General features: G+C 44.2%; 2 protein-coding genes across 4 annotated transcripts in view; both read right to left on the bottom strand.

Moving 5' to 3' along the window:
• Positions 1-2,237, bottom strand: part of LOC135896551 (ATPase inhibitor mai-2, mitochondrial-like) — a 7,674-nt gene extending 5,437 nt beyond the window's left edge. For both annotated transcript variants that reach the window (XM_065424978.2, XM_065424976.2), the window contains exons 1-2: positions 2,103-2,237; positions 193-247 (exon numbers count right to left, since the gene is read on the bottom strand). In XM_065424978.2, the coding sequence (XP_065281050.2) occupies positions 193-247; positions 2,103-2,164 (117 nt within the window). In that variant the 5' untranslated portion in view covers positions 2,165-2,237. The remainder of the gene's footprint in view (positions 1-192; positions 248-2,102) is intronic.
• Positions 2,238-11,856: 9,619 nt separating this feature from the next.
• On the bottom strand, positions 11,857-17,656 carry LOC135896534 (alpha-ketoglutarate-dependent dioxygenase alkB homolog 7, mitochondrial). Of its 2 annotated transcripts, XM_070525865.1 has the most exons (5): positions 17,639-17,656; positions 17,280-17,495; positions 16,615-16,788; positions 15,255-15,379; positions 11,857-12,030 (listed from the first exon to the last, which is right to left on the bottom strand). In XM_070525865.1, the coding sequence occupies exons 2-5, from the start codon at positions 17,385-17,387 to the stop codon at positions 11,910-11,912; spliced, it is 528 nt and encodes a 175-aa protein (XP_070381966.1). In that variant the 5' UTR covers positions 17,388-17,495; positions 17,639-17,656; the 3' UTR covers positions 11,857-11,909. The 2 variants fall into 2 exon arrangements, with proteins under 2 accessions (XP_070381966.1, XP_065281036.2); XM_065424964.2 differs by lacking the exon at positions 17,639-17,656 and having other exon boundaries at positions 17,280-17,613.
• Between the last annotated feature and the right edge of the window lie 110 nt (positions 17,657-17,766).

The raw sequence follows: 17,766 nt of genomic DNA, 5'->3' as shown, positions 1-17,766 counted from the left end.
AGGTTGCGAGTTCGATCCCCGGTCGCGGCAGCAGCCAACAGCTCGTGTATCGTGCTTCGCGTGCACGTTGAAAAAACCCGAGTGGTCATCTTTGACCGACCACCCGACCGATCAATTTGTCGATTGATTGAGTGACAGAATGAGCGAGTTCTCTGTTGGAAGGATTGTAACGTGAAGCCCTACGTCACTTACCTTGCCTGCGCCACCGCTCCAGTCGGCAGGAATTGACGACTTCGGCCGCAGAGGGCTGAAGAAATCAAATTAGAGAAATTAAGTGCAAAAAAAAAAACGTTTGCAAGAATAAGAAAATAAGTTTGAAAAATTGAAAGGATGACTGAATCATACGTCGTAATGAGAGATGACTATGCGGGCAGTAAACGCTGCTTGTGCGTGAAAGCATACGGAACTAAACGGCACGTGCGATTAATCCAAACGCTACAAACCGATAGACAGACAGCGCGAAAACCGAAACAACTCTTTTTTACATGGTTTGCCCAGCACAGCTCAAGTCCTAAAACCACTGAGGAATGTAAAAAAAAACAACGAAGCAGACCTCACGCACTGTAGGAATCAATGTTATGCGACGAATTTTGCTGGTAGCTGGCTACCAAGCATTGTTTGGAATTACGCCAAGCGTTAGCAGGTGGACCACGTGTTTGTGTGAGACGATCAGTTATAGTTATATGTGTCTGACGTCAGCGTGTGTGTAACGACAACCAGTGACGTAGCCTTTTTTTTTTTTAGGAGGTAGACATGCACTTGATACACATGACAGGGACGGGGCGGGGAAGGGAGGGAGGGAGGAAGGGGGGCTGGACAGGCTGCATACTAACAGAATTTCTTTAGAGGAGGAGTGGGGGGAGCGAATCGCGTGCCCAGTGTGCCACCTACAGGTTACACCACTGACGACAGCAGCAAGAGGTGACGATGGTGACAGCGATCGTGTGACGTTCACGGCAGCTACTACAGTCCTACTAGTTCAGATACCACAGATACTACAGCCTTTCAACGCGGGCTTACGGCATGCCGAAAGTATAAGACTCTACGTAGGTACCCTGCTCCGCGATTGAGACGCGACACACGGGAGTGCATGTCTTCCAGCGCTTTTCGCACCTCCGGCAGGTGCTCGGTGATCGCTGGGCGACCAGACGCAGTCACAAATGCGTCACAAGGACTCTAGTTTGTACCGTATACATACGACAATGCATCAGCTTTTGGAAAAGGGTAATGACGCAGTGCTGCCCTAGCGGCGGACGAGTACCGGTGGGCGTCGGGTTCAAATTCGGCAGTGTGGCAAAGCGTACGCGGTGTAGCTAGCGCGCAAGCACGTAACACAACTCTTGCGCAATATTACCGGATCCTCCCTCTGGTATCGCCTTCCACCTTCTGCATCAGCTCAAGCATGTTGTCGTTCTTTCGATTTGAGGATGTTCTGCGGGCATACGAGTGCGCCTTACAACAGAATTAAAGGCAACTCGGTAATTGTCCGTTCAAGTGACTCCAAAACGTGCTTGCATAAACGCTGTGGCATGTATACGTTACCAGTATACTTCACAAGCGCGCTACAAATTTCGGGAGCGAGTTGGAGTCGCGCCGCGCAAATGTGAGAGAAAGAGTTTGCACTGCAGTCCATCCAGTTTGCATTGCGCCCGTGAACCCAAACTGGCCATTTTATAAACTGCGGAGAGAGAGAGAGAGAGAATAATGCAGAGAAAGGCAGGGAGGTTAACCAGAGGTAGTTCCGGCTGGCTACCCTGCGCAGGGGGAAGGGTTAAGGGGAATACAAAAGAGAATCAAAGTGTAAGGGGAAGATAGAAGGAAAGGGAGACAAGCACGAACAAAGTGCGTACACTACAGAGCGGTAGGGGGCGGCATTCTTAGAGTCTCTCGTGAAGCCGCGTAGACCGCAGGAACCTTAATAACGCAAGTAAGGCCTTCAACGCGGATGCTCTTTCGGAGCATTGGCCTAAAGCGTTTTGTTCTGAACTGTGGGGTTGCCAAAGAAAAAGAAAGACCTGCTCAAACAAGGCAGCATGGGCGGATCAACATTTAGACGCGATTTCGGACATATACATAAGTGCTACATCGAACCGCATTCTCACCTTATGCGGCAGGCCAGGCGCTTGAAATTTTTCGCTGCCCTAAAGCCCTGCTGCAGCGCCATGCTTGAAACGCCTTCGTCACCGTCTTCTTCTCCTTGCCATGTGTATACAGACAAATAGATACAACCATGTGCATGTGAGAAAGGGTTGCTTGTTTACCCCGCGTGCCCATTACCGACATCGGCCAAGAAACCGGTGGTTAAACGGATGGGGGAAGATAAACCTTGAGAGAAAAGCTGTAATGAGGGTAAATTTGAAATTTTAAATCAAATGCAGAAGGTGTGAAGAGCTACGGGGCGCGCCAGAAGCGAAGACATTTTTTTTTTCCTCCAGGGAAAGTGCACGACCTCACAGTGGGCAACATGAAAAGCAAAAAGTTGACAGAGACACTTAACACTGCTTGCGTGTGAAAACATTATGCCGTTCGTAGACCGTGGCGTTCCGAGGTCTACCAACGTGGGTATGGCGTTGGCGCTGCTAAACTCGACCTCACAGTGGAAAGACAATCGCGTGCTTTTGTTTAGGTGCACGTTAAAGGGACACTAAAGCGAAACAATAAATCAGTTTAGTAGACTAATGAAGCATTGTTTGAGAACCCTGCGGGTAGTCATTTCAAAAAAAAATAGTTTGCTTATTAGATGAGAAAATGAAGGTCCAAGTATCAGTATTTGAATTTCGCGCCGAAACCCCAGCGCCGGTACGTCAGCGCGACGCCAGGGATTCCAAAGTATGTTTTCGCATTTGGCCCGCGTTGGCTGAATAAAGGTTCCCGGAACTTGCCATGTTTAATATTTGGTTTCTTTAGAACACGATGTAGTCAATCTGTACCGCTGTATATAATTAGTAGGCCCAAGAAGATGCCATCAAAATCCAAGACGTCACAGCCCCCAGGTGCGGGAACATAAGTAGGCGTCGCCACCCGTATTTGGTTCTTGCGCTTTTTTGGCTTACCAAACGTCTTATCGTTGTAAGAGTGGTGTTTTTGGTGTTGTACAACGGTAATTTACTGATTCAGAAGACATCATTTTTCACTTTAGTGTCCCTTTAAAGAACCCCAGGTGGTGAGAACTGAACAGGGTGCCTAATAATCATGTCGCCGGACGTAAAATGCCAGAATTTGTTCACTTTAAACAAAATTTTAAAAAATAAGGAACGTAGCCGCGTCCTTCAGCTTCTTTTTCTATGGGTGTAAACGAAAGAAATTATTCTCGAGCCTGATTTATGAGAAAAGCATGTTACGCTTTTATATTTCATACGTAAATGTAATGCCGTTCCCAAAAACTACGTCCGTTCAACTAAGCAACTTCTGCATTATAAACAGCTGCCTTCAGTTATCCGGCATGCTATCATATAACGACATAAGAATATTTGTTATAAATATATTTGTTACACTGTTTTGCAAGCACGTGATCACTATAAACTTTTTTAGCTCTCACATATCTGTTTTCTCTTGCCACTTGTTCAATGACGCCGCCCTTACTCAATGCTCCCCTTGGGGCCTGTAAGGTACTTTGAAATAAATAAATAAATAAATAAATAAATAAATAAATAAATAAATAAATAAATAAATAAGCAATTGAAGGAACGACATGCCTCACATACACGTAGAGATATTTGTAGATTTGCTGTGTTAGTTGAAGATAAGCGTGGTATCACATTGGGCAACCATGAGGTTTGAATGGGTTGCAGACATAGTTGAGACTCACAAAAAAAAAATGTTTTCCTCTCACTTTTTCAATATATGCATTTAGAATATTTGATAATATTTCTCTTACACTTATGTCGTGGATATGTCTGTCCATGTACCCTTAGATTTACCTAGAAGTGCATTGGTCATCTGCATCTCTCCGCGCGCCACGCAGTTAATAAACCTGGTTATTTCACTATAATATTGTTCTCTTTGATCATTGTCCCTGATAAATATTCCATCAACAAGAAATGTGTGTACAATGACACGATATCAGCAAAATTTTTTTTACGTAGCTGCATGTTGCAGATAGGCGTCTTCTTTGGCAAAAATTACGCGTTACTTTTAGAAAACAATGTTAAAAGTAGCAGTTCACCTGGCTAAAACTACAATTAATGCCGGCCGACAAGAGTCGCGGGCGCACCAAAGCAAGTAAAATCATTTTAAAAAAAATTGCTGCGCGGACTTTCTGCGAGAAAAATTGGGCGTCCGCCAGCGTCCGCGCAACGAACGCGCGCACGCCAGCAGACGACGCGCTTGACAACGATAGCAAAATTGAAGACGTCATGTTGTATAACCCATGCCAATATAAATTGCAGCATAAATTTGTGTCAATATAAATTTGCAGTTAAGAAGAAGAAAAAGCGCCATTATAGGAGCGTGTGCGCGCAATCGGTCTCAGCGCCCGCAGCGAAATTACGTTGAATCTGCCGCGAAGCGTGTCTCCGCCCCAATCTAGTTCGCTCGCAGCGCCCTCGCAGAATTTTTCCACATATGGCGCCTCAGTGGGACAGCGCCGTTCGTTCCACTTGACTGCTACGTCTAATGCACCCTACTACAGGCTTTCCCGCTCAATTTAATCCAAGTGCCAGTCAATTTAATCCGGGCGCCAGTCAATTTAATCTAAGTGCCAGTCAATTTAATCCAAGTGCCAGTGATTTTAATCCGAGCGCCACTCAATTTAATCCAAACGCCACTCAATTTAATCCGAACGCCAGCCGAAATAATCCAAACGCCAGTGAATTTAATCCAGACACAACGGAATTCAAGAACCTTTGGATTTCAAGATTTCTGAAAATTTGTGAACATATTATGAGTTAACACCTTGAAAATGAAAGAGCGAGGTGGTAGACCAGTAGCTATCCTGCCACGGGACTAACGCCAACTTTTGGAGGTTTTGAAGCGAAAAGCTTCAGCCGGCGTATGTCTGAATTGGCTCCGTAAGCATGTTCGGAGTCGAATTGGCTCCGTAAGCGTTTTCGGAGGCGGCGCAGGTGGCCACTGCCGCGCGCTTGGCGTCATCGTTTGACGTTCGCCGCAAGCGCGTGTTAATCGCAGATTCCGACTTATAACCGCTTGCCGCAGAATAGGCGTGCGCATTCAACATGGAAGGAAAAGAGAGTGATACTACCGATACAGAAAGCTGTGTTTATGGCTGTACAGATATCGCAAGACAATGTGCCCAACAATGATGAATAAAGAAGTTTAATAATCCTGCATAACTTATGGTATATATCATTGATAAGCAATTTGCACAACTAAACAAGGCACATGTATAGCATAAACATAAGCTAACCAAAGCATATCCATAAGTGAAACCGTGAGCATAACCATAGGCTAAATCATGAAGCATAACCATAAGCTAAACCATAAGCATATTCATAAGTTATACCGTAAGCATATCCACAGGCTAAATCATAAAGCATAACCATAAGCTAAACCGTTAGCATAACAATAGGCGAAATCATAAAGCATAACCATAAGCTAAACCATAAGCATCAGCGAACCTTTTCCCTTCGAGATATCCAGGCTTAACCTTAGCTAAGCCCCAGCCAATTTTTTTTTCTTTCTACTTCGTTATGAGAGTGACACAGCAGATGAAAATTCTCGAAATTAATTTAGAGGAAACGTCAGCATGAGTACGTCGAGTTAATGGTACACATGCGATTTGGTCATGGCTATCAAACGAAACAACAAAGGTTGATTCGATGATAATCACCAGGCCCTCGCCATGAGGCTTCGGTCGCTAGCGAATACGATTCACTATTCAACTGCGGTGTCCGCAGCCTCCAATCAAAGACCTTGTCATCAGTACCGCTAAAACAGTCATGAATACCATTTAATTGCATAACTGATATGGTCGAGTCACTAGTGATCACAAGTGAAATACAATGTGCAGTTCGCCGTTCTTGGTATTTTGCGCAACATAACGTCACTAGTCGCTAGTGATCACTAGTGGCACAACATTTTGTCACTAGTGATCACAAAACATTCTTCACTATCAGGTAGCAATGGTAGCAGACCAAATGCTCACTGATCGTAAATGATCATAATTGGATTATTGTTTAAAAGTTTCATTTGACATGCATGACGCTATGCATCATAAAAGTGCAAGAACACCGAGCAGAGCTTATCGCTAGTGATCATTAAAGGGCCCCTGAAACGGTTCGGACAAATTTTGTAGGCGCGTAGGGTACAGCTTAAGTAGAACATTCGCACCACAATTTAAGTGAAGCGTTACGTATTAATGGAGCTGCAAGCGATTAGAAGTTACCCTCCTCCCTAGCTATGCTTTTCCTCCTCAACTCGCTCGCCGAGCGAGCGGCGCTAAGCTCCGCCTTCACTGGTTCAGCGTCACGATGCGACGTCACATCGCTCACTTCCGGTTGTTTAGGAGCACGCCCCCTCCCGCGCGAGACTTCTCCGCTAGCCGCTTGGCCGTCGACCAAGAGCTATCGAAGCAGCGTGCGTTGCGAGCATTCTGTCGTAGCGCCGAACGTGTCCGGTACTCCGCTAAAAACAGGCAAGCTGGTCATTTCGGCAAATGACTGGAGGCATAAACTCAAGCTGATGAAGGAACTTTAGCGTAGACGTACGTGAGCAGCCTGATCGGTCTGCACGGTCCAGACACTTGGTGGCGCAGCGCTTAACCAGTCAAACAAAGCGCTAATATTGCTCTAACCAAGTGTAAAGCATTTTAAACATTTATAAATTAACGTGTTGATGATTACACTCCTGCGAAAAATACACACCAGCAGCAAAGAATACACTTCGTTGCTGCTACTGTGTATGGTTGAGCTCTGTGCCACCAGGTGGCTGCACCATGCAGACCGTTCACATTTGCCCTTCTGCTCATCTCGTGGCTCATCCCGGCACAGTCAAGCGGCCAGACCGTGTCCCCTTGCGCTTGCGTTTGCCCTGTTGCTAGGTTTGCAGTCCACAAGGCAACAAAGTCGAATCATAGTGCTCGCGAAAAGACTGAGACCGACTCTGACCGCGGAGCTCTCGTCAAAATGGAGTACGTTGTAACACAAGCAGACGACACTTGCTGAGTGCCGGAAGTGCTGAAGTGTCCTAAAAAACTATTCTTGTGTATTCTCTTTAAGTTATTTTCTTTTTACAAGAACAAAGTGACTAACATTCCAACTATTACGAGCATCATTTGTTCACCATAAAGTTGGAAAAATTATCGACCACGCGCCCTGGTCAGCCAATCAGATAGCTCGCCCATGTGACGTAATATGGGTTATTTGCATCATATGGGTAGGGGCGGCTTAAAATTCCGCCGAGCAGTGCGCTGCGATCGTCAGCGATGGGTATTTTTAAAACCTTATAATAAATTACACGCTTTACGCAGAGCACTTAGATGCATCAATTAATGATCAGAAGAACCCACTCTAACGACTCAGTACGTTTGTAGAAAATCGCCAAAATCGTTTCAGGGTCCCTTTAATGGCTCTGCAATGTCAGTTAGTAATGTTGACTCATTAAATTATCATTTATTGACACTTTAATTTATACTATTGACGGCGTGCACATATGATGGCTGTGACCATCAAACTACACAAAGTGATTATTTATCACTAGAGTGAATCAATCTTAGTATCTCCTATAGTTAATAAATTATAGTTATTGAATAGCCGTCTCAATGACCTTTCATTTGATATCTATGATGTTATTCGGCATGAAAATTCGAGAACATCGCAATGAGCGCATCACTAGTGATGATAAAAACTCGGCGGTATCAGTTGGCAGTGGTAACGCAAAAAAGCTCGTCCTTCTGCAGCTTCATTGATACTACTGACGGCACTCACGTGGGAAAGCTGTCTCGGGGATAGTAAAGTAGGCGAAAATATTCACCAGTGACCTAAGAATACGAGTTTATATAGGCATAGTGAGTCACTCGTTTCATGGTATTTCATTGCATGTATATGACCTTATGTTGCGCAAAACACCAAGAACCCCGAACTGCATATTGTATTTAACTTGTGATCACTAGTGACTCGACCATATCAGTTATGCAATTAAATGGTATTCATGACTGTTTTAGCGGTACTGACGACAAGGTCTTTGATTGGAGGCTGCGGACACCGAAGTAGAATAGTGAATCGTATTCGCTAGCGACCGAAGCGTCCTGGCGAGGGCCTAGTGATTATCATCGAATCAACCTTTATTGTTTCGTTTGATAGTCATGACCAAATCGCATGTGTACCCTTAACTCGACGTACTCATGCTGACGTTTCCTCTCAATTAATTTCGACAATTGTCATCTGCTGTGTCACTCTCATAACAAAGTAGAAAATACAAAATATTGGCTGAGGCTTAGCTAAGGTTAAGCCTGGATATCTCGAAGGGAAAAGGTTCGCTGATGCTTATGGTTTAGCTTATGGTTATGCTTTATGATTTAGCCTATGGTTATGCTCACGGTTTCACTTATGGATATGCTTTGGTTAGCTTATGTTTATGCTATACATGTGCCTTGTTTAGTTATGCAAATTGCTTATCAATGACATAAACCATAAGTTATGCAGGATTAATAAACTTCTTTATTCATCCTTGTAGCTGGGCACATTGTCTTGCGATTTCTGTACAGCCACAAACACAGCTTTCTGTATCGGTAGTATCACTCTCTTTTTCTTCCATGTTGAATGCGCACATCTATTCTCCGGCAAGCGGTTATAAGTCGGAATCTGCGATAAACACGCGCTTGCGGCGAACGTCAAACGATAACGCCAAGCGCGCGGCAGTGGCCACCTGCGCCGCCTCCGAACACGCTTACGGAGCCAATTCGACTCCGAACATGCTTACGGAGCCAATTCAGACATACGCCATAGAGAAACATACGCCGGCTGAAGCTTTTCGCTTCAAAACCTCCAAAAGTTGGCGTTAGTCCCGTGGCAGGATAGCTACTGGTCTACCACCTCGCTCTTTCATTTTCATGGTGTTAACTCATAATATGTTCACAAATTTACAGAAATCTTGAAATCCAAAGGTTCTTGAATTCCGTTGTGTCTGGATTAAATTCACTGGTGTTTGGATTATTTCGGCTGGCGTTCGGATTAAATTCAGTGGCGTTTGGATTAAATTGAGTGGCGCTCGGACTAAATTGACTGTCACTTAGATTAAATTGACTGGCGCTCGGATTAAATTGACTGGTGCTTGGATTAAACTGAGCGGGAAAACCTGTAGTAACTCCGGAACTGATTGGACAACTACCGCCATCTGTAAAGCATAACAATAAGTATCTGGGACGCGGCATAGCCTCCGAGATTTGCGCGCGCTGACAACTACCGCTATCCTCTACTCTACTGGCGAGTGAGTTACCAATGTGCTTGAAAGCTTTCCCTTACGACGCTTGTCATTTTTTCTTTCTTCTTTCTTTTTCTGGTGGTCGTTTTTTTCTTTTAAAAGAAATTGTGATGAGTGGCTGAAGCGTGGCATGGCCTCCGAAACTTGCGCGCGCCCACAACTGCCGCCATCTGTAGCAAACGCTGATAAGTGACGGAAGTGTGATATGGCCTCCAAAATTTGCGCGAGCCGACAACTATTGCCACCTGTACTAAATGATGATAAGTAGCTGAAGCTCAATATGTCCTTCGAAATTTGTGCCCGCTAACAACTTTTGCCCTCTGTAGTAAACAATGATAAGTAGCTAAGGCGCAGTATGGCCTCCAAAATTTGCGCGCCAGCAACTATTGCCACCTGTAGTAAACGATGTTAAGTAGCTGAAACTCAATATGGCCTCTAAAACTTGTACCCGCCGACAACTATTGGCACCTGTAGTAAACGGTGATAAGTAGCTGAAACGTAGTATGGCCTCCAAAATTTGCGCTTGCCGTCAACTGCCGCCACTTGTAGTAAATAGTGATACGTAACTGAGGTGCAGTATGGCCTCCAAAATTTGTGCGCGCCCACAACTATCGCCACCTGTAGTAAACGATAATAAGTAGCTGAGGTGTGGCATGGCCTCCGAAATCTGGCTCGCCAGCAACTACTGCTGTCTGTAGTGACCGATGATAAGTAGCTAAGGCGCAGTAGAGCATCCAAAATTTGCGCTCGCCGTCAACTGCTGCCATCTTGCCATCTGTAGTAAACGATAAGCAGCTGAGGTGCGGCACCGCCTCCAAAATTTGAGCGATGATCAGTAGCTGAGGCGTGGTATGGCCACAGAACACCTACATGTATGGCCTCCGAATTTTGCGCGCGTCGGTTGGCGGGCGTAGATATCAAAGGGCTCGGTGCTAAGTGCGCGTGAGCTAGCGTCCACTGCGGCCAAAGCCTCGCCTATTTCGCTCAGGCGGCATTGCATTGCTGCATGACTTGCCGCCGCACCTACACCATGGCCGCTGCGTCGCGTTCTCTTTCCTGACAAATGAAACATGCGGTACATGCTCGTTTCTAGTGCTTTGTCAGGCTTTCGTTCGTCTACTTCAACGCTTCCCATGTAGAGACGCACGAAAAATCTAGAAGATAATTCACTACCTGAAATGGTCGCTCTAGAATGTAGCCCACGAATTCAACACACCTTTGGTTTTCGTGCGCTATCATCCCGACTAAGCGTTTCCAAACAGGTCTTGATGTGCAAGTGACGGTGTTGTTGAAATGCAGCTTGTGCAGCTTCGTCAACTGCAGTCTACTTGCTTTGTGCGCGTTGGTTGGTCCACGTCCCATGTGCCTGTTGCGCCGCGGTGAGCACTTTCGCTCAGAAAGCTGCGACGGGAAAGATGTATACGGCCTTCCTCTACTCAGCGTTGTGCACTGCGCAGCCGTTGCTCGTGTTCGAGTACCCTATGGCCACGCAATGCATTGGCATTCTTGCAGCAGCTCAAATAATGAGCACAACAGGGAGAACTCTCCTTCATGAAAGGTCGCAATGAAGGCAGGGGAGTGGGCAGAGGATAAACATATTTGCTATAGTTCCTGCTTGCAATGCTGCATTCTGCAATCATTTTTACAAATTTAATCATTAAATTTGTCACAATCGAGACATCCTTTAAGCTGTGCCAAACGTGCAAGTTCCAGACATATTTGATTTTGTCGTCTGTAGGCAGCATCTTCCGAATAAGTTTTCGCTGGAATATTGGGAAGATGGACAGAAAGAACACTCACTGCAAAGTGGAGTAATTTTCAGCAAATTCTGGTAATACCGAGAAGTACACCATTCAATATACACTTGTGGGACACTATGCTTGCAAGGAGAAAGACGGCCCTAAGGTTCAAAGGCCTGAATGCGGGACAAATATTTTGTCCCATAATGATAGAGCAATGACCTGGAACTTTTTCACAAAATTTGGAACAGTCCCGCGAAATTAAGGACGGTTGGCAATCTTACTCAGCGGCACCTTCCCACCGTTTGCACAAAATAGCAGTAGGATCACCAATGGGTGGAGCCAGAAAATGCCGGTAACTCTCTAGCACGTCAACTCGAACGCAAGTTCACGACAATATTTTAAAAAATTGACAGGTCCATCGGACCGTCGTAATCTAAATGGTGCAAGGCTTGCCTGAGTTGGTGACGCGGCGGCAGTAACAGATGACAAGAGTGTAGCCTCACCGCCTGCAGCTGCGTGCATCACAAGGACGAAAGCAACTTACAATGCTTGTCGGGGGAAGTGTGTTGGCAAAAGGCATATGCACACAGAAGCACAACGCATATTCGTATACATCCAAGGCTTCTATATACACCTTGTCACAGAAGCCAGTTGCAGATGCGCAGAGGCCAAAGTTGTCTTTGAGGACATCAATGTGACCACATCGAAACAAAAGGAATACTGTATCACAGTGCTCTAACGTTTTCAAATAAAGACACATTTATTGGAAACTACACTTTTGCATCACTGTCAGCTGGGCTCGTTGCGACACATGACGGATATCCTTCTTGACTTGTGCACAGGAGTGGACCTGAAGACTGAATGCTGATTGGCCAGTATCTCATGGGTGTAGTCATACCTTGCTGTTCCTCTGTCAGTGCCAAGAACAACAAAAAACTGGCTATATATACAGACAGACATGAAGCCATCTTCTGATTTTTACCCTACAGAGACAATTCCCAATGAGCGAGGACTGACTGGCTTATGCAAAGGATGATTGGTCGGTCTCATTCAGTTATGGCAAAAAGTGCAGGTATAGTAACAGGACACTACCATACTAACATTCACCACTGTTTGCCCCGACACCTTCCTTCTACCGACAGAGGCTATCTCACTCATCAAGGTGATAAAACACTTCATAACCAAACAAAATACCTTAACAGACTGAATTTTGCTGACAACCATTGCTGGAAAGAAACCAAAGTAATTCTATAATCACATTTACAGCCACAGCTCCTGCGTGATGGAAGCGACAGTGCTCGACCCTCACACATATTGGACATGACCCTCAAAAGTCTATGTCCTGGCTCACAGACTATTAACTCACAGACAGCACTCTTAAAACAGCTTAATCTAGGCATACCTCCTTCAGTTAGGAATTGCAATGCACTTACAATAAATGTTCATATTATGCCATAGTTTATTACATAATTTTATGCCAAGGCACAGCAGACTCTCTTGAAAAAAAGAAGCAAAGATAGTAGGAACATTTCACATCTTCTAGTGAGTCTTCACAGTATCAGAGTACTTAAATTTTGGTTTAAAGTACAGTCAGTAACATCAAATTTTTTTCATAAAAAGATTAATATCATTGGCTCAAACCAGATGTATGAATTGATTACTGGCTTCATGCCATAACAAGAAGCAAAACACGACTACTTCAGCATTGCTGACGGAACATGGCATGTCAAACATGGTTCTGCCTTTAGTAAAGTGGTCATACGGGATCATACTTAGCAGCCCAAAGCGCACGGGAGTAACATTAAGTATGCAGAGGGATAAATTTGCCCATAGCTCAATTCTGTTTTTCTTTCTTTCTCTTTCTTTTTTTTTTCTTTTTGCCAATACTGGACAGAATTGACAAAAATAATTCACATCCACAAATGTGGACGTGACTGAATGTTCAGAAGACACTCAGTGAATACTGAGTACGTACATACCCAGAAGACAGCCAATCTGAGGAAGGTCACAGACCTTGCCCAACACCATAAGCTTTCTGTCAAAATCGGATATGAAGAGCACGACAAACATTTCCTACCAAAACATACAGCTATACATTAAGTGCACTCATAGTTCACCTGTTCATAACAATTGTTCCTATGCATAGCGCAGGCATTACCCTAAATGACAGCAGTCAAAGCTCTTTTTGTATATCTCAGATCTTTCCTTTTCAGTGAACATTTTAAAGGCACAACAATTTCTTCTAGCAGGTTCTGTTTTCGGTATTCATGCTTTAAAGAGGGAAGTAGGTCTAAAATCACAACTTTCACCAAAAAACACATTTGTAGGTTGGAATTGCTTCAGATTTGTCGACTAATAAAGAAGCCCCTCACTAAGTTTGGTTGCTATCTGCACTGTATAAAAGAGGAAAATGACCATTTCCACATGACGGCGACACGTACTTGGTGTTGAAAGTGCCATGAGTACTGTTATCAAAATGTGACTGCAGAGCACAGGTGAAACTGGATGCCGAATGTATGCCCTCATTCGAAACACAGTTCTTTGAGCTTTAAAGCCACGTTATTTTCAAATTTCATTAAAATTGATAAACAGTTGACAAATTTCTTTTTACTCATTCACTTAATTCAGCAGGTCAATCAATACACTGCAAATGGGCACACCACAACATGCATGTTTATTGTGGCCGGCAGCGCTTAAAGAAAAAGATGCCTTAACCACTGCAAATTAATTGTCACAAAAAGTTTGCATGCAGGCCTTACTGCCTGCTGATGAATCAATGAATTCACCAGTGAATAAGATAGCTATGCAATCAAACAGTCACTTAATGAGTACTCCTGCATCAATATTTTTTTTCTGTCTCTGAGATCCGTCTGTGTATCTAAGAGCCACATGGACGGTGCAAATATTAATAACACGTATGACAAAATGATATAGTTATGGCATATGCTTTGAATACAAATTCAGGAGTGATCAAAAGTGCTTAAAAGGAAAGCCAGACCTACATGCACTGTAATCAGTGAGTGGCCAGCAGCCCAACCATAAACATAGAATTTCATTGCAGTTACATTAACTACCAACATATTTGTTCAAACAGAATCTCTTTCACATCCTATTAAACATTTCCTGCTTCAATTCAACTTCTCAATTCCTATATTTTGTAGTGTTGACGGCTATATACTTTATCAGGTGTTTAATCAAACGTAATGTTAGTGGTGGCATTTCTTTTCTTTTTTTCACAGACTATATGTGTGGCTGCAGTGTATGTGTTTGTGCATGCAGAATGTTCACTTGCGTGCATTTCATTCAAGCATACAAAATCGAAATCAGCTCTCCCTGGCATCATTAAAGGCATCCTTGCATCTTACAATGTTCCTTACTCTTGACAAACCTGCGTTTGAACCTTCACCAGATTACCGCAGATGGAAGAAAGATCATCTGAAGAATGTATGCCGTCAGGATACCTTTGTTATAGCTGAGATTTGTCACAAACATATTGTCAGATTGCTCGTAAGCAGCTCATAGTGTCCCAGTCTTCCCAAAAAGCCCTGCATGATTGCCGCCACAGGGATGTTTGCTAGTTGACAGGTTCCCTCATGCTGCTGTGGACTCTGTTCAGCCGTGTTGGTCTCTTTGAAAATTTTTTTTTATCTTGCTACAATGGTCCCTACGGCATGTTATGCAAATTCACTGATGTTACATACCGAATTGAACCAGTCATTGATCTAGTGCAGTCTGCACGACCACTGCCCACTATCACGCACATCGTGAAACTTAAACCACAGCTCGAAGTTATCTGTGTCATATTCTGACAAGGTCCCAGCTAGTGCTCTAGCCCCAGGGGTGTAGTGTGGCGAGACAGAAGGACTGGTACCGTCAGGTGGACTGCGACGACCGCGACGAAGTGCGCAGAGGTACGCTAGGGCTTTGTATTCGTCGAAGCTGCTTATTGTTTTATTGCAATGTAAATCATTATAAATACTACACACTATGCCTGTAAAAATATGTTCATTACACGCTAACACTGTCGAGCATGTCTGTTGATTTCCTTTGTTATTTCCAATAATTTTTTATATTAATGTTTGTCATGTCGAAATTTGACTGTATTAAGGATTAACAAAATAACTCATCACACACCTCATAATGTATAGTGATCGTCTCCTCAAAAGTATCTTAACCCACTTGTCTGGCATCTTTTCATGCACCAGCTTCATGATGCTCGATGACAGGAGGGACAGCCCAGCAATTGTGTCACCGCAAAACTGAAAATAAAAATAATTTGTAATTAAACATGTATATATACATTTTTCTCACAGAACACCAGCGAAAATTATTTACCCCCCACACTCAGGATGTCTTACTAATGAGACATACAGGTCTTTCACATAACAACATGCTGCAAACAGCAGGAAGTAGATGTGACACACTGTGTAACACACAATGTGCAATGACGTAAAAGCCAAAGGGTGCAACTATTGGTTGTCACGTAACGTAATGCAGAATCCAAGGTGGTGACTTGATTTCAGTTCACAGACACAATGGTATTAATGTTCTATGCAGCAGACATGGCTCCTAGTCACTCCTGAATTCCTTATTGGCAGTATGGCACTTGTGTGAATCTTTTGTGAATATGTGTAGGCTGTATTCCCTGCAAAACTCCTTTTAACTCTCATCTACTTCAATGTGCTGTAAAGTGGTAGTACAAAGTTTAGGTACTCCTCTAAAACATGAGCATACCATTCTTTTTCCTAGCTGTGAAAATCAACAAGATGGCTCTATAGATGAAGTGGTAAAGAATTAGGCATCTGTTCTATGGTGGTTCACTATACCTAAAATGTTAACAACAAGGCCTCGGCTTGGAATTGTTCTTTTTAGCTTCTCTTGCTCTTTTTTCTTCAGACACGGTCTGAGACGAAGTCGAGATAAAAAGTGGAAAATACTTGGTCGGCTGCAGTGTGGTGTCTTTTCGTCTCATGCCTTTCCAAGTTAGTCCTGCACTTCTACACCTCAACATGGTTGGTTTTCGTTATAAGAAAGCTGCACCCAATATGAAAATGCCTTCCTTATGTCCTACATTCGTTCTAATCATACATTCATTACACCAAAGTTGGACTGCATTATGCTTGACATGGAAAACTGCACATTACCTCTGCTTTTTTTGCCGTTGTTTGCATAACCACAGATATGTGTACTTTTGTCAACTGCGCAGTCTGCAAATATGCGGTCCAGCAGACGGCACACACGGAACATCACATTTCATTTCATAGCTGAGTCTGTCCCCCTGTATCCCAAAATTTGATGCTCGTGAATTATTTTTCATATTTGGCCAAAAACATTAAACAACACACGTTAAACATTACAGGAGACTAGAGGCTCTGTTGATAGCCAGAAAAAGTAAAGGTGCTCCTTCTGTTTCTTCAATGCCCCCCAATATCTTACTTGCTCAGAAACCTAGAAAACTGCCGTGACGAATGTAAACAACCACAAAACGCCTCACCCGAACACTGTCCACGTGTGGTTTGATGTGGCCGTCTTCGAGGAGGTCGAGACAGTGAACGTGCTGTATCTGGTTCACTTCGGGAGTGAAGGCAAGCGCTCTGATTCGCCCCAATATGGCTTCACACGCAGGGGACCATGTGTTCCGCTCGATCTCCCGGTAACCGTGAATAGCCTGCAAATAATAACGAGGGACGTCATAAACGAACAACACCGAATATCTTATGTCACGGCAAACATGTATTTGCATGCGCAACGCTTAGCTCTGAAGCTGGTACTCTGCTGGTCATGCGAAAACAAGGGCGTGCGAAATCTATCACGGTAGAAACTACAGCGCTATATACGTAACGTCTAGTTATGAGCAGTGTTTTCTTGTAACAGGACGTTCTGCAGTAAGGCAATACTGAGCGAATAAATGGCCCAGTCACCACCTATTTCTTGGAGAACGAACGGCCCATCCTGCCAATAGTTTCGGGGCAGCTCCCACTATCCGAGCACCTTTCCTGCGTAAAAAGCTATAGGATCGTTTCCAGAGCAGACTGTCAGTAATTTAAACACGCTGGAAACAATCCCATGAGCAAACTGAACGTCTAGTAGCGCCGAATGTCATCGCTCCGCTAGAAAAGAAATAAAACGGAGGAAAGCTGTGACTTTCCGGCCACTAACGTCGTCCCAGTGGCTGCTTTCGTACCGCAACCTCTTGTACTGCGGCTCGATTTCGGCGATCAGAGTGGTCTCTTCTTCGGGCGTCACAAAATCGTCGTAGACGGTCATGCTTTGGGTCACCTCGGCGAGTGTATCTTTGTCAGAACCTTCATAGTGAGCCTTCACGTATTCTTCCGTCAGCGCTGCCCGTGGTTTCGACGCATCGCTGAAGTCCACCTGAGCAGAACGCAATCGCCGTGATAGTTTTAACACTGCTGTTAAATAATTTGAGCGTATTTTTGTCGCCGGCAACAGAACACGGGTCACCGTGAAGGCGGCCATTTTGAATCTGTCTCTTCACGCACCTACCACCCACCTACCTACTTTCGGTTTCGTTCTCGTGTTTTGAAGACCACGTGCTTGTCAAACGTTGTGATAAGTAATTTACATATTTGCGGAGTACCGTCCGCACGGGAGCTGTTTTACATAAGTGTAAGCCGTTGTAGGC

Source organism: Dermacentor albipictus, chromosome 9, assembly GCF_038994185.2.
Source record: "Dermacentor albipictus isolate Rhodes 1998 colony chromosome 9, USDA_Dalb.pri_finalv2, whole genome shotgun sequence".
In the NCBI taxonomy this organism is placed as follows: Eukaryota; Metazoa; Arthropoda; class Arachnida; order Ixodida; family Ixodidae; genus Dermacentor; species Dermacentor albipictus.
This window is presented reverse-complemented; position numbering and strand designations above follow the sequence as displayed.

Coding starts and splice junctions, on each gene's coding strand:
- LOC135896534 (XM_065424964.2), bottom strand. CDS start 17,600: ATGGCCGCCTTCACGGTGACCCGTGTTCTGTTGCCGGCGACAAAAATA. Junction 15,380..16,614: donor CACACGTGGACAGTGTTCGG/GTGAGGCGTTTT, acceptor TTTTATTTTCAG/TTTTGCGGTGACACAATTGC. Junction 12,031..15,254: donor CGATCACTATACATTATGAG/GTGTGTGATGAG, acceptor TGGCACTGACAG/AGGAACAGCAAGGTATGACT.